The sequence below is a fragment of the Notamacropus eugenii genome, chromosome 4, assembly GCF_028372415.1.
Source record: "Notamacropus eugenii isolate mMacEug1 chromosome 4, mMacEug1.pri_v2, whole genome shotgun sequence".
NCBI lineage: Eukaryota > Metazoa > Chordata > Mammalia > Diprotodontia > Macropodidae > Notamacropus > Notamacropus eugenii.
In genome coordinates, this window is record NC_092875.1 from 17,471,437 (window position 1) to 17,488,107 (window position 16,671).

A 16,671-nucleotide genomic window follows, 5' to 3' on the forward strand; every position below is an offset into this window, starting at 1 on the left:
GCTTCCAGCCTTAGGGCTTTTGGCGGGGGGCAGGGCTGCTATTCAGTATGAGATTATGTTCAGGTGCTGAGGTAGGGGCAGGGGCCGCCTCTCAGGCTCAGTTCCCTCAGGGGGTTTATGCACAGACCTTCCACAATGTATTCAGGCTCCCGCCCGCTTGGGGAGCCCCTGTCTGCAGCTGCCTCTCAGCTTCTACCTCCTGGGGGGGCCTGAATCATGGGGGCACCCCACTCCCCTTTCGACCCGCCAAAGAGACTCTCTCATCGACCCCCGTCACCTGTGGGCGGAGGGACCCGCGCGGCCGCTGGAGATCCCGTCCCCAAAGCCTGCTCTGATCTGTATCTCTTGGTGCCGTGGCCGCAGCAGGTCCGGGCTGGGTTCCACGTCTGCAGCGCGACGTACCTTTTGCAAGAGGTTTGCAGGTCCCTCTCGGGAAATGGATTTTTAATGAAAAAGAAGACTTCCAAGAATTCCTGATGAAAAGACCAAAGCTGAGTAAATGAGCAGGAGTCAAGAGAAATGTGAAAAGGTAAAGCTGAATGAGTGATCATAAGAAACTGAGCAACTATTTACTTTCAAATAACAGGGAGATGATACATGAGTCTTCTCAAAACTCTGTCATCATTAGGAGTCATAGCAGGGAATCTAAATAGTCAGAGAGACTGAGTTCTGTTGTTTGGATGATCTTGAAAGGAGACTAGAAAGAGTAGAACAGCAAAAGGAAGCCAAAGGATGGGCAGGGTTATCTCACTTAATTGGCACAAGTTGAAGTCTCTCCAAACCTGGAAGGAGAGGGACTGAGGGGGGAAAGTGACACTTAAGTTTCACTCTCACTTGAACTGGACGAAGGAGGGGAACATCTGCACCCAGAGCTGGGCACAAATGAATGTCATTCAACAGGGAAATAGTGAGGAAATGGGGATAAGGGAAAGGGGGGAATAAGAGGGTAGATTAAGAGAGGAGTTAATTTTGAATGAAACAAGTCTTAAATCAGGGTTGGAAACAAAGAGAAGGAAAAGTTTTAAAGAGTATGATAGAACATATAATTAAAAATCATAGATGTGCATGTGAATGATATGTGCATGGAACAGCACAGCATAGTGTATTAAAGGCAAAATCCAATTATATGTTGTTTACAAAAGTGTATTTGAAACAGAAATATGCACAAAGAGTTAAAATAATGGACTGGAGGAAAACCTTTTATACTTTTGATATAGTAAAAAAAAACCCAGCAGTTATAGTCATGATCTCCAGCAAAGAAATATAAAAAAGTAGACTTAATTTAAAAATATAAACAGGAAAACTACATTTCGCTGAAAGGTACTATAGGTACTACTAAATTTATATCATTACTAAATTTATATGCATCAAATGGCATAACATCTAAATACTTAAAGAAAAAGGATTATAGGAAGAAATAGAAAATAAAATTATTATATTAGGGGACCCCAATTTATCACCCTTGGACCTAGGCAGCTCCAACAAAAATCAACCAAAGTGAAGACATAGAGCACCTGGATAGAATTGTTTTTTTAAGTTCAATATGATAGAACTTGGGAAATTTTTGAATGGGAATGGAAGGGAGTGTATACATTCCTCAGTTGTGTATGGTACCTTTACAAAAATTGATCATGTATTGGAACGTTAAAAACCTCACAAAAATGCAGATAAATAGAAATATTTAATTCATTTTAATGGATCACAATGCAATAAAATTATATTCAATAAAGAGCTATTGATTAAATTATTATAATTAAAGAGTAATAACTTCATCCTAAACAATAAGTGAGTCAAAGAATGAGGTGCAGTTCATTTAAGAAGTCCTGGAGTCTTCCTTATTGGAGCTCATCATGCAGAGACTGAATAATCACTTATCCCATGTGTTGAAGTGATCAAGTTTCTTCCAGAAGGAAGTAGCCTGTGAGAAGAAACAAAACTAAAATGAAATAAGTGTAACCTACCTTGTTTTTTCTTTCTTTCTCTTTTTTGTTTATTTTTAACATTCGATTTCCCTTCTTTCATGGCATTTTCTTCACTTTCTCACCTTAGTGACATACCAGAAATATCTTTGGTCACAAAGGCTTTTCTTCTCAATTTGGTGCCTAGAGCAGCTTTTCTACAGTTCTCTTGACTTTGCAGCATATCTCTGGCTTTTGGAAATGGAGCCAACAATAATAGTTAAGGGGAAAGGAAATGCTTGGCCAATGCTGACTTTATGCATATGTAGCTAAGGTTTTTTGTTTTTGTTTTTTGTTTTTCTTGGAATGACCATAGGAAGGTCTCTTGCTCTCACTTCTACCATACATATTTCCACATGGTCTGCACATCCTAGTTGCTTGGTAACTATTTTGTTAATGAAAATGATGATGCATGGAATTCTACTAGTAGAATCATTACTTTGAGATAAGACCTTTTTTCTCATTAAAATGCCTTTTCCCATAGGATGGATAATATTAATGATCATAATGGTGATGGTAATAGAGAAAAGAATGGTAATGCAGGCATAACCTGCACCACATTGCCCCTACCAGTGTCTCTTTATAGTACCACCATTAAGATCCCTATTTTATGTTGCATTTATTATATTATACCTTCAATATATTATTTTCAGTTTAGTCATTTTTTAGTTGTATCTGACTCTTTGTGACCCCATTTGGAATTTTCTTGGCAAAGACACTGAAGTGATTTGCCTTTTCCTTTTCCAACTCATTTTACAAGTGAGAAAATTGAGGCAAACAGGGTTAAGGGACTTGTCCAGGGTCACACAGCTAGTAAGTATCTGAGGCCAGATTTGAACTCAGAAGATGAGTCTTCCTGACTCTATGCATGATACTCTATCCACTGCCCTTGCCCTTGATACAGTATACCCCCTTCCAGAACTCATGAAATCTTCATGCAACATCATTTTGCTGGCTCATTGCTTATTTAAAATATTTCCACTCTGAAACTAACTGTCCCCTCCAAAATGTTGTTTCACTTAATCATATGTTTTTCATAACATTAGGTGGGACATTGCCTTAATCGGATGTGACAGTAGCTTACCTTTATAAAGTGCTTTGATAAATCAATGAGAAACATGCACTAAGTGCTTGCTATGTGGAAAGCCCTATTCTAGGTGTGGAAAAGATACAGTTTAGATGAAACAAAAGACTCCCTTCTTCCCTTCTAGCCCCGTATGGTTTAGTTTTAAGACGTGTGTGGGGGAAGTGGAGGATCCCAGCGCAGGTGGCTAGAACATAATAGCAGACAGTTTTTCAGCTTTATGTCGCATTGAGTCATTCATCTACTCAACAGGCTGTCTCACCACATGTCTGTCCGCAATGACCTGCCTCACCCACCCTCCCAACCTCAACCTGCACCAGATCTGAGTCCTAATCTCCATCCACAGATTTTCCTGAATCCAGGCCCCAATCCCTGGCTAGGCTGAACCACTCATCTTTGGACTGATGCCTAAGTGTATGCATTTTGGCTCCTCTGTTCCTTGGTGGGTCCACCTTGGCTCCCCTCTTCCTCAGTGGGCCCTAGGAGCGGAGCTGAGCTTCAGTTCCATGCCTCATCCCTCCATGCCTCCAGACCATCTCATTTTCTCTCTGACGCTGCTGTATTTTCCTCTTCCCCTTTTTCATCTTCTCAGAACAAATTTCCTTCCCTGATCACCTCTCCCTTATATGGGTCACCTTCTATTAAAATATAAGCTTTTTGAATGAATTTTCTGTTGCTTTAGAAAAACAAATAAATAACTTGTATCCATCCCCAGCACTTAGCATAGTGCTTTATAAATGCTTTTCTTTCATTCATTCATTCATACATGGCTAGTACAAAGCAGAACTAGAACCTGAGGTCCGGTCCTATGACTTGGACGTAGTGCCCCACATTGCCTTGATCAACCGTCCTTCACTATCCATCAGTAAACATGATGGCTGGCTGATGTTTTGGTAGGAAGGTTGTGGGAGCATCCCCATACCAGCACCTCAGGGAAAGGGACAGTGAAGGTAGTGGTGGGTGCTGAAAGAAAGGTGAGAGAGAGTTGAGTGTTGAAGACTGGTTCTCCATGGGGATTCAAGGCTTGCCTGGGGCTGCCCCGAGGGTGGCATGAGTGCATTCAGTGAGAATTTCTGTGCCTCCTTCAATCAGCCTGGCATTGCGCGTTTTACACAAATTCAAGGAAGAAAACCACAGAAATCCCAAGCTGCCCACGTGAGCTTGTTCTACCATCTAAAACCTGAAGATTGAGTTTCCTTGTTATAAGTCCAGCTTTTACCTTGAGGCAGTTTCTCTTGTAGAATCCTACTAATTGTCAGTATTTTCTTATTATGATAGTAATAATAATAGCTTGCATTTACATTAGCACTTTATAGTTTTAAAAGTTCTTTCCTCATAACAGCCTCATTAGGTAAGCTGTCTGTGTTATTTTTTCCATTTTGCAAATGAGGAAACTGAGATTTGAGAGGTTAAATGCTTTGTTCAGGGCCAGAAAGCTCCTGAGTACCAGAGCCAGGAGTTACTTTCTGGCCCAATGCCAGTTTTCTCTACACTACCAGGTGGCCATGCTTTCTCATAGGGAGTTCTGGGAAATTTGGAGCTTCCACTCACTCTCACCATTTTACATATATTTTTAGATACTAAACAGTTTACTCCAAGGCCTTTGTAGCCTGTAATTTGGTCTTTATAATTAAATATGTTGAGTGCATCCAGATCTTGGCTTCCCTAAGGAAAAAATAGGTAATAGTGAAGTTTAGTTGAAAGATTGGAGACCAGGGACTGGACTCTAGATTCTACTTTCACCTCTGCTTCTGATTGGCCTTGTGATCTTGCCTTCTCAGAGCCTCAGTTTCCTCCTCTGAAAATGAGGCATTTGGCCCAGGTGACCTAGAAAAAAGCTCATTTCAAAAAGAGCTGGCATTTTTAGTGCAGGGAAACTCTCCCAATGTTAAGGAGATCTTGGGCTTTGTTGAGAAGGCTGCAGGTCAGTGACAAGGAGGTGGGAGTCTCGCTGATTTTGTCCTGGCCAGTTCTGGGTGACATGTTTCAGGAAGGACATTGACATTCATGGTTTGTTCAGAGGGCAAGGAGTATGGGAAAGGAACTGGAGTCCATGGGAGGGTTGATGGAGACACAGGCAGGTTATGAGAGCAGTGTTCAGCCATCTGAAGGTCTATTATGGAGGAAAGGGATTTGCCTCATTCTTCTTGGCCCTTGGAAAGGGCAGAAGTGGGAGCAGCGGGTTCAAGTGACTGAGAAGCAAGCTCAGGTTGATGGAAAGGGCACACTTGCCAAACACCAGGGGTAACCCCGAGTAGGTTCCACCTCAGGAGTGAGTGGGTCATCTTCACAGGAGGTCATCAACCAGAGTCTGGCTGAGGGATGTCATAAGGGTGTTCTTTCCCAGAGAGGTGGCATGGGGTAGTAGAAAGACAAGGAATATGAACCTTAAAGAAGCGAGGTCTTAATCCTGGCTCTGCTACTTCCTGACTGTGTGGTTTGGGGCATGTCACCTTCTCTGGGCCTCAGTGTCCTCAAAGTGTCAAATGAGGGAATTGGAGGAGGCAGCCTCTGAGGTCCCATCCTGCTCCCATTCTGGGCTCCTGCAGCCTTGGATGCCTCTCCTAACTCTGAGATCCTGAGTTCTGATTCTCTTCTAACTGTCCATCAGAATTGGCCCATTCTCCTTCCTGTACATGGGACTAGTAGAGGGTTCCACCTAACTTCTGCAGCAAATCTTACAGTGAGATGTTGTTCTCTTCTGGAAGTTCCTCAGCTCTTCTGTCTGTACCTGACCTTGTTCATTAGGTCATCTCCACTTCTGGGCTGCTCTTCAAGTGTGTTCCTGGGTATCCCCACACTTTCAAAATATTCTTTATTTCACTCTGTAGTTATCTGATTGAAGGAAGAAATGCTTTAGGACTCAGTTGGTTTAGAGGTTGCCGTGGTAATGTTGATTCAGGCAAGAGATGCTTTGTGGAGAAATGAGACGAACTCATAAATTGTAAAAATTGAATTTCCACCCAGTCCAGTTGGCCAGCAGCCCTTCAATGCTCCACAAGGAGCAGCCAACCTGAAGCTGGTTTCTAGGAAAGAGACAGCAGCTGCTAAAGAAATGCCACCTGGCAGCAGTCAGGGCTCCGTGCAAGAGCCTAAAGAAAGTAAGAGGAAGCCATAGATATCTCTTACAGCCATTTGTACTCGGGAGGGAGGACTTGAGTCCAGCTCCCTCCTGCTATAGGCTCAGAAGGCCAAGGTTCAGGGCTAACCGAACTGGTATCAAGCGACACAGCAGTAGAGCCTGAATTTGAACCCAGCCTTTGGGATTCCAAATATAGCATCTTTCCACTGCATCACCTTTTCAGGTCTAACCTCCTTTTTATAGTTCTGAAAACCGAAAGCCTGAGATGAGACATGGTGACCATGAGTGGAAGCCCGCTGGCTAGTTAACAGAAGCTGGGACCTGAATTCGGGGTCATGTTCTTGCTGTTGCACCTTGCTGCTTGGCTAACTCTCATGGAGAAATAGCTTCTTTTTCCCCTTGTGATGCCCTTCTGATTTCCGGCTTATATCCTTCCCAGTGATGCTTTAAAATAGAGTTGTGAAGGAGAATAAATAGTTATACGTATGGTAGACATACCATTTTGTCATAAAACGTGACATGCTTGTAATAAGTGGTTCTCTCTCTTTCTGTGGATTTGCAAATATTTTGCTTTCTTTATATCTAAGTCTAGTGCAGAGAAGCTGAGCCTGGGACAATGTGTTGGCATTCTAAGCTTGGAAGATAGCAATTTTAGGCCGAGAGGCTGCCTCCCCCTCCCTGTCTTCATTGCAGAATGTTAGAGCTGTTAAGGAACTTAAGAGCATAGAACAAAGGAAATCAGTACTAGAAATAACACTCGAGAAGATCGAGTGGCTCTTTTCTCATTTTATTCAAATTTCCTTTCCCCTGTATTGGAAGGTCTTTCTCCTGGCTGCATGGAGAATGTGGTGTTTGTCACTGGAATTGTTAAACTTAAGCACTGTGTGTCTTGGAGTTTACAGCATAGGGCTTTCTTTTCTCTTCTGGAGGTAATCTGTGGATTCTTCCTATTGACAGTTTGTTTCCTGTGCTCTGAAATTCTGGACAGTTTTATTAAAATATTTCTTACATCGTGGTAAGTTTTTTGACTTGTATTCTTCTGAGATCAAGTTATTCTACGCATGCCCTTTTTGGGAATATATTTTGCTTGTAAGGAGAGCTTGTTTTCTTTTAACATTATTGCTTTTAGCTTCTCTTTTTCTAGTTGTCCTTCTGTGTATCTGCCTTCTCAGTTAGTAATCTTCTCTTTTGTTTCTTTGCCACCATGGATTCGAGTTTTCTGGTCTGCCAGTTATTTCTGCTGTGCAGGCTGTAAATTCGACTCTCACTATGTTTATTTCTCCTTTAAACCATTTGGGAACATCTTGCTATGGTTCCATGCTCTCTTGGGAATCCATAGCACCCTCTGCTTCATTGAGTGTTAATTCATTTTCTTTTTTCTTGGAATATTTATTCATAGATATCTGGACTCTTTTAGTTGATCTGGAGGCCATATTGCCTTTTGTTATTAACTGTCCCTATTGGTTTATCTGCTTATGCTTAGAGTCTTTGAGTTTTCATCCTTGTGAGATCTTCAGTAATTGGACTCCCCTCCCCTCCTTATATTCCTTCTGTCACTCACTCTCTGACTGCTTCCTCTTTGATAGTGGCTTCCCTGGAGGCTGGACCTCAAAGCCCTCTCAGTTTCCTCCCACAGTAGGTAGTTCCTATTTCTCAGGTCTCAGTCCCTGTCCCAGGTGATTTCTGGGGGGACAGAAGTGGCCCCAGCCTTGGTGGAGGGTCACACAGCCTCCCATTCCCCATCTTGCTCCAGTTCCTGTGTTCTCCACTTGTTTGATTGAATTTTGTTACAGCCCAGGGAAGCGCTGTACTGCTGTCTTAGCCTGAGCAAACTCCTGCCTTTTGGTTTTCTGAAAGCAGCAGAAGGAATTGAGAGTAGAGTTGGGTCAGCTTGGGCAGCCCAGCTAGTTCTACATTTGTGGAATTTCACAGTTGGAAGAGACCTCAGTGCCCAACTGGGACAACCCATACCCAAAGGGGAAAAAACTCAGTAGCCCTCTATAAATTAGAGGTCAAACAAGTGATCATGCCCCCTTTGTTTGAAGACCTCCAACGAGGAGAAAACCTTCTCCCGACTGAGGACGCCCACACCCCTTTTGTAGAGCTCCCAAGTTCTTGGTGCCCAAGCGGGGCCTAGAACCTGTATTCATCTGTGTTCTTCCCATTCCGGCTCCTAGCACTGAGCGGCAGCTGCCTCCAGTTCAGAATCAGTGCCCAAATGATCCATTTTATCAAAATTCATTTGTGTTCTTTATTTTATTTTTCCGTGCTAGCTTCATTCTTCCGACTTCCATGATTATGTCATGTGCATGAGATAGACTCACTTCCCAGGATCATCACTGCTGAGCTTTCTCATTGCCTCTGGCCTCCTGTCAGACTTTGTTTTGTAACCCAGGAGTTTACTTCTAATGTGATGTGATGTTTGTGTGCTGTCTCCTTGCTGAGCTCTCAGTGTCTTGAGGGCACCTAGACTTTGTATCTCTTTGAGTGCCTGGAGCAGGCCTTTGCAAGTCAGAGGTGCTTAGTAATGTCTTCTGAATACAGAGAGGAAATGTCCCATATGCAGATTCCTCTCTTTGCTTCTGTTCATTGATCCATGTTGTCCAATTGTGCAAGGCTGAGCCGGGAGCAACGTGGCATTTTTCTTCCCAAAGAGTTTGAAATCCTCTGTGATCGCTGCTCTTCATTCACTCCAGATCCAGATCCATCCATGTGGAGAGATCGAACACTTCTCCTTATTCTGTGTCTTTGTCTCTGCCGCTTCTCCCACACATTCTCTTCTTTTCTCTTGTTTGCTTTTTCCACATGAGACGCAAGTTCAGATCTCGCTGCCAGTGGTTACCAAGTGTGAAACCTTAAGATGAACCTCCTTACGTGTCTCCTTATCTGGGGAATGCAAATAACATTGTACTCTTTATCTCCTGTTCCCTGTAAACATTAAAATGCCATAAAAAGTTTTCATCATAAAATAATAACTAACATTTGCATGATGACTTTATAGTTCTCAGCATGTTTGCACACATGGTCTCACTTGAAATTGTGTTGTAGTCTTCATAGACTGTTTCTGTGGACATATACAAATATCCACATGCAAACATTTATAGGGTTCTGGGTCTATCTTGTGCAAAGGCACTGAGGGAGAATAAACATGGCTTGTCAGAGTGTTTGTGTTAGGTAATAGTAGGAAATAAGACCCTACTGGGGATGATTCTCGGTTGAGGAGGGCATTGATAGCCACGGACAGGTATTTGGGCTTGAGGTCATGAGCATTCTAGAGCTTTTGTTGATATTTGTGTCTGGGAACCCTCTGGCACAGGTAGGAACATGCCATTCCTCTGCCCAGAACTTTCAGTGTTTCCCAGGGGCTGCAGGGTAAAATGCCAGTTCCTTATCCTTTCCTAGGCTGGTTCCCCCCACCTTTCCAGCCTTGATGGTGTCCTCTATGGTATAGTCAGACTCTACCTTTCCCTTTATCTGTGCCTTTGTCTAGGCCCTCCCTGAGCACACATTTCCCACCTCCAGCTCTTAGACTATCAGATGCCCTCTCTTGGGGAGCCCTTTCAGGATCTCCCTGTTGTTTTCTCCCTCTTTTAGCTCCTTATCACAGGACTTTCTGTCTCCAGCTGGTAGAGAGCCCCTTAAAGGCTGGGAGCCCCTTGAGTTTGACCAGAGCCCAGCACATGACAGGCACTTCATAATGTGGCTTGCCAACATGGGTTAGGAGCAACTTCCAAAAGAGGTCTTTTTGCAGGGGGTGGCAGCTGTTGCTATTTTGGTTCTGATTCTCATCTTTTTCAGAGTCCCTCGAGCCCACGTATCAGCAACTCCAGAAGATGAAACTGGACAAGAGCCCCTTTGTGGTGGTGTCTGTGGTTGGCCAGGAACTGCTGACAGCTGGCCATCACGGTGCCTCCGTAGTGGTCTTGGAAGCTGCCCTGAAGATCGGCACTTGCAGCCTGAAGCTCAGAGGCTCTGTTTTCTCTGCCCTGAGCAGCGCTTACTGGTCCCTGGGCAACACCGAGAAAAGCACCGGCTATATGCAACAGGATCTGGATGTAGCCAAGACCTTAGGTATGGGTTTGAGGGCCTTCACAGGCCTTTAGGCGATTCTTGTAGAACATGTGGAAAATTCATCTGTAAACATTTATTGAGGGCCTACTGTGTGCCCAGCTGAGAAACCTGATGATTCATAACAGTCCTCTTGGCTGACTGGAGAGGCTCAGGTCTTGCTGGTTTTTCATGTAACCCCTACCATGATTCTAAGAAGATGGAGGTGACAAAGGGTTTATATTCTCCTTGGAGATTTGAGTTCATCAGTGAAAAATGACAAGTTTAGATGAGAGGGGCCTTTTGTCCTCAGGGAATTTCCAGATTGAGGGGGGCAGTTAGGGATCGGGGGGCAGACATGCAACCCTGGATGCTGGCACATTTTTTACTCCATAGGCACCCAGGATCTCAGTCTACCTTTCTGTTACAGAGCCATGTTTACTTGGTCACCAGCCCTCTGTCCCAGTCTTTTCTGTTTCTTCTATATTCAGAGTACATTATTGAAGGGACTGTCATGTTTCTAATAATGAAGTATACCCCCCGATAACAGAACTGTTTGACTTGAGAGTGGATCCGTGGGATTTGGGCTCTGTGTCAGTGCCATTTGGGCACTTCTGTGTCTGTTGGGCTTTGCTCCCCTTGAGAACATCTCAAAGCAAACAGTCATAACAGGGCCACCATGGTCTGACACCTGACACCTTTGTTTCAGCAAGCATTAAGTGCTACCTGCATGCAAAGCTTTGGACTGAGAAGCCTTTCTAACAGTTAGCTCTGCCAAATTTTGTAGACCCTTAGGTCCAAATCAGGTCTGAGAGAAAAAGGAATGTTTGATAGTGGGTGTGTACCCACTATCAAGTACCTGAACATGCCTGGTGTTTAAGGGTCATTGGCAGAGCAGGAGAGGACTCACAGAGCGTCTGGCTTGTGTCAAGGTATTTAACCTCCCATTTCCTGGATGCCTAAACCCTTTACTTGGTGCATGTGTTATGATCTTAGTGGCTGAACAGTTCCTTGTGCAGGGGCTTAAGTTCTGTGCCCTTTCTGGCCAGGGTCATTGGAAGAAAAAAATCATTCTTCTAGGAGATAGTGAGTTAAGGCTTAGATTTCATGGGGAAAATAGGGAGTTCTTTAATTTGGATGTCCTTAAGAGATAACCCTTCACGTTGGGCCTCACAAAAGCTTTCCATTTGCTTATCTCCATGCAGGTGACCAGACGGGCGAATGCCGAGCTCATGGGAATCTGGGCTCCGCATTCTTCTCCAAAGGAAATTACCGAGAGGCGCTCACTAATCACAGACATCAGCTGGTACTGGCCATGAAGCTCAAGGACCGAGAGGTAGGATGTCTGTTGGCAGAGGAGCCAGGAGTCCTGGTGACGGCGCCCCCTCCCCTGGACACAGGGCATCTCTTCTGTCAAGGCGGTCTCTGACATGTGTACCTGACTCTGCAGTGATCCTAACTGTGGTTTAGAATGGAGCCTGTCCTAAAGCTTTCCTTTAGCAGAGAGCCTTTCTTTTTGATATCAGGGCCTGTCAGCTGTTTTGGGTATTTTGTCAGGTCTTGCAGGTATGTGAAGCTGGGTCATCCAAGAACTATGGGAGTTCAGGAGAGCAACAGTGATGTGCTTTTCATCTGAATTATGGCAGGAGCTTGAGGATTGTAGTAACTAGAGCTCACACCCAGTTATTGTGACCCCAGGTAAGGATTAGTGCTCCTCATGGGCAGAGAAGCTGGGACAGTGGCAGGAAGGTGCCCACGAGTCAGGAGATGGGCATCAGGAGAAATCATTTGTAAACATGCTTGCCTCTCACAGGTTTGCTCTCAGTTCTTGTGAAGGGGTATTGTATTAGTAACACAATTTGTAGTCACGCTTTAGTGATCTGTTAATCCCAGTTATTCTGAACCCAGAAGAGCTGCCAGGCACAAAGCCTCTGCCTGAAGCTCATGAACTTGGGGCAGGGCAGGGCAGGCCCAGGTCCCCACACAGAGCCTGTGTGTTCTGACTCTGCTTCTGGGTTGGAGTAAATTGCAGGCGATTAGAAAGGAGACAAGACAGAATTAACATGGAGCTGTCTGCTGAGTGAAAGGAGAGGGAAAAACGATCAAAAACGGATGCAAGTATCATTTGAAGCCTCCTGGATGGTGTTTGCTGAGTCCAACCGTGGCGAGATCCGTCCCCTCACTAGCGCTGGAAGCCGTCGCCCACCCAGAGCACTGGGCGATAAATGATTGATGTTTGTGACAGTGAGCGCCCCAGAAACTCCTAGGAAAGGCTAGATGATGTCCATTGCAAAGAATTCAGAAGACAAGTGTGTGTGCTTACGTGTGTGCATGTGCATGTGTGTGTGCACGCATGTGTGTATGTGCGTGTGCATGTGTATGTGCAAGCGTGTGTGTGTGAGAGATGCTCTTAAAAGAGATTTCCATCACAAATAGTTAAAAGAAAATAAAAAGTCGTGGTGGTTTAAGTCTAAATGTCCCAGCTCATTCTTTCTTCATGTGCAGCTGATTCTGTGAAAGTATCAGATAAATGAGATGTTGATCTATCACTAAAACTTCAAGCCATAGATTTTCACTGGGTTAGATGGAAGGAACTATGCCCTGATTAATGGCAAAGAAATATTAATTTGACAATTGGTATCTTTTACAATGAGAAGGCAAACGTTATTGATTTTCTTTTATCTTCCCAGTAGGGCATTTCAGTATGGTCAGGGTTATCTCGGCTCTGTAAATCTCTGCCTTTGTACATTTTCAACAAATCAGTGAATTCTAAGGACCAGAGGGACATGGGGAGGTCATCTGGACCAGTCCCCTCTCCCGATATCAGCCTAGACTAACGCATTGCTGATTCGGGATTTAAAGACCTGGAGGAAGGAAATTCAACAACCTCCTATCCATCCAGGAAGCTCTTCACCTCTAGGGGTTGGGTGCTTGTAGGGCTGTTTAAACCCATTTACCTTTCTCTTTTCTGTGGGGAGCTAGAGAACAGCTGGCTGCCATTATCCAAGGGCTGTTCTCTCTCCATTCTGAAAAAATACCAGTCGCTCTTTGCTCAGAGGTTCCATTTAATGAAACTTGAATCATCTTGACTGCTCTCCTCTGGGCCTTTTCCACCTTCTCTGGGGTTCTCTGAAGTTGGAAAGCCTTGATCTACTCATGGGACTTCAGTAACGACCTGAACAATGTGCATCCAGGATGCTTGCATGTGGTTTAGCTTTGTTTTGCTGCTTCCTCTTTGGTCTGTGGTCCAGTGTGACTGGGAGGCCACACAGAACCATGGGAGTAAAGCATGGGACTGAGAGGCAGACATATTGGGTTCAGTCCCAGCTCCACTACTTATAAGCCAAACACCTCACCCCTGTAAACCTTGGCTTCCATATCTGTACAGTGGTGTAACACTATTCATGTTACATCTCTTGCTGGTTTATTGGAGTCCTTCATGTGATGCGTGAGTAGAAGCTGTGATGCTTTGTTTCATGGGTTGCCATTACTGCTGTTATACCTCCCAGGGATTCAGCTTTTCCCTCTCTCTGCAGTGTACTATCCTACACACTTACATGCTGACCTTCATTTTTTTTCTGGCCATTTTCTCAAATCTTCAAGGTGTCCTTGGAGTGGTGAGCTTTCCTTCTAGAGCTTCTTTGACAGACTTGACTTCCTCGCTGGTGCCTCAGTTTACATAAACATCTGCCCTGATGCCACAGATGGTGGGAGGGAGCTGCATTCAGGGTTAGAACGTGGAGGAGAGTGCTGAGTGCTCCCTGGCCCAGAGATGCTGCCTGTGCCATTGCTCACCCGGTGGACAGAACAGGACGGGACCATTGTCCCTCTGCTGTGGGTCCAGTGCACCCCATAGAATAATGTCAATGACAGCCACAACCCGTGTGTAAAGATCTTGTGTTTCATATATGTACATCTGTGTGTATATACACACATGGATGAAATACTCACACATATTAGAACCAATGCACGTCAGCACCAGAAGGAACTTGATGGCAGAGAATCCCAGGTAGTTGGGGCTGCAGGTCCAGCTGTGGCATTAGACAGATAAGGGGCTGCGACCCGGAGAGGGGAAGGAACTTGTCTGCAGTCACACAGCAGATAAGCAGCCCAGCCAAGTAGGCTGCCCAGGGCCAAGCTGTTACTGACACATTGGGTCATCTTCTTTAAATTGTTCTCCATATCACTAGGCCTTCTTTATCTGCTTCTCCTTTGGGCTCTCAAGATTTAGCAACAGGATATAGGGAAGAGAGCTCAGGATCTGGACTCTAATGTGGCCATTTTTCCCCTCAGTCATGTTTGACTCTTTGTGACCTCACTGGGGGTTTTCATGGCAGAAATACTAGAGTGGTTTGCCATTCCTTCTCCAGCTTATTTTACAAATGAGGAAACCAAGGCAGACAGGGTGAAGTGATTTGCCCAGTGTCACACAGCTAATAAGGATCTGAGGGTTGGATTTGAACTCAGGTCCTTCTGATTCCAGGCCAACACTCCATCCACTGCACCACCTTCGTGCCCTGGATTCCAGCGACCAGGGTTTAAATCATGATTCTGCCATTCACTCCCTGTATGATCTTGGGCAGATTATGTTTCCTTACAGTTTCCTCACTGGTAAAATGAGAGAGGATCAGATGGGCACAAACAACGAAAAACAAAAATCGTCAATGTTTGAGGGGCTGGAGGCAGACGGGCATGCAGGCGTACTTTTGGTAGAGCTGTGAATTGGTCCATCTGTTTGGGAAAATTTAAATTATACTAAAAAAGTCTCTGAAGTATCTCTAGTTTTTGATCCAGCAATAGCAGTACTAGGTACAAACCCCTAAGGAGTCCAAGACAGAAGCAAAGGTCTCCTAACAAACAAAAATAATGAGAAAAGCAGGTCCAGAGGAGGAGAAGAGATAGGAGGGAGGCAGGGGCCCATCATCAGGCAGTGACTGAACACATTTTTGTACTTGAATGTGATGAATGATGAAGCTGAAACACTCAGAGAGACTTGGGAAGACTTGTATGAGATGATGCAACATGATAGAAGGACAAATAGTCTGGTTGTCAGAGCACAGAGATGTCAGGGAAGCCCCAGAGTGGGACATGGGAGTGTGGTGCATTCCCAGCCCTTCTGGTGAGGCCTGCCTTCTGCCTATCAGCAGAGATGCCAGTGGCCGGGCCCAGATTGAGGCCTGTCCTGCCACCCAGGGACTGTGCTTTGATTTGTGTTACTGGACCCTACTGATGTGTTACAGGGAAGGCTGGGAAATGATATTAGGGGGTGATAGCAAGGTGAAAGAAAAGAAGAGAGGAGAGGGGCGGGGAGAGAGGAGAGAAGAAGACAGGAAAGAGAAGGGGTGGGAAGGAGAGGGGAGGAGAAGGGAGAGGAGTGAGAGCAGAGGGACTCCCAGAAGCAGCCCCAGTGGAGGGGCAAGATCATGTGAACTTTCTCTGAGTTGGTCATGTCATCCACCCTGGCTCTGAAGGACAAGTTATTGAGAGATAACAGTCCTCGTATTTCGCTTGAAGGATTTGTCATTTGGGCAGTGGGGCTCCTCCAGCAGACCCTCTCTCTCATCAGAAAGACAGTGGGCTTCTTCATACTTGTTAGCTTTTAGATCCTCACAATAACCCTCCGAGGAAGAGGGAGAAACTGAGGCGGGCAGAGGTGAAGTGACTCTGAGGTAGGATTTGCACTAAGGTCGTCTTGACTCCCAGGCCAGCATTCTTTCTCCCTTCTTACCCAGCTGCCATTAGAGACAGTCACTAAAATGGCAGAATGTCCTTGTGTCCGTTCAATTTCCTTATAAGAGTCGGGGAACCTGTGTTCAGATCCTGACTTTGCCCCCATCTCTTAGCATCCCAGACTTAGTAGGGGTAGGTAGGTACCTCTGTGGCTAGAACATTAAGGTGAGAGTCAAGAAGACCTGAGTTCAAATCTGGCCTCAGATACTTGTTAGCTGTGTGACCCTGGGAGAGTCATTTACTGTCACTTTCCTCAATTGAAAATAGGGATAATAATAGCATCTGCCCCCCAGGGTTAGGGTGCAGATCACAGGAGGTCATGTTTGTAGAGCACAGTGCCTGCACATAGTAAGTACTACGGACATGTTAATATTGCTACTACTGCTGCTGCTGCTGCACCATACTTACATATCCATGGGCAAGTCAGTGAAGGAATTCTTACTAGCTCATCATGTATAAATTCATCCTCTCAGTGAGTCCTCATGGCAGCCCTGTAAGGGAGAGAGTGTGAGGATTCGTAATCCATTTTACAGATGAAGAGACCAAGGCTCAAAGGGGAAGTGATTGACCTTCCATCAAGCCAGTTAGTGAGGAGAAGAGCTTGGACTCCAGCCTCTCTCTTGGGCCCGTGATTGAGGAGTCCACATCAGCTAATTCCCAAGTCTTTTGGAATGTTACTTGCCCTACTGCCAATGGTGAAATCTACCATTATGTAGGGGTGATTTCTTGGGATCCCATTAATGCCTAAACCTTTAATAATGGGATTTTAT

At 44.9% G+C, this 16,671-nt stretch overlaps 1 protein-coding gene across 3 annotated transcripts in view; it reads left to right on the forward strand.

The window, feature by feature from the left end:
• The window catches only part of TTC28 (tetratricopeptide repeat domain 28), a 702,579-nt gene that overhangs the window by 397,180 nt on the left and 288,728 nt on the right, over nt 1–16,671 (forward strand). For all 3 annotated transcript variants that reach the window (XM_072600072.1, XM_072600073.1, XM_072600074.1), the window contains exons 4-5: nt 9,923–10,195; nt 11,377–11,507. In XM_072600072.1, coding sequence (XP_072456173.1) covers nt 9,923–10,195; nt 11,377–11,507 — 404 coding nt within the window. The remainder of the gene's footprint in view (nt 1–9,922; nt 10,196–11,376; nt 11,508–16,671) is intronic.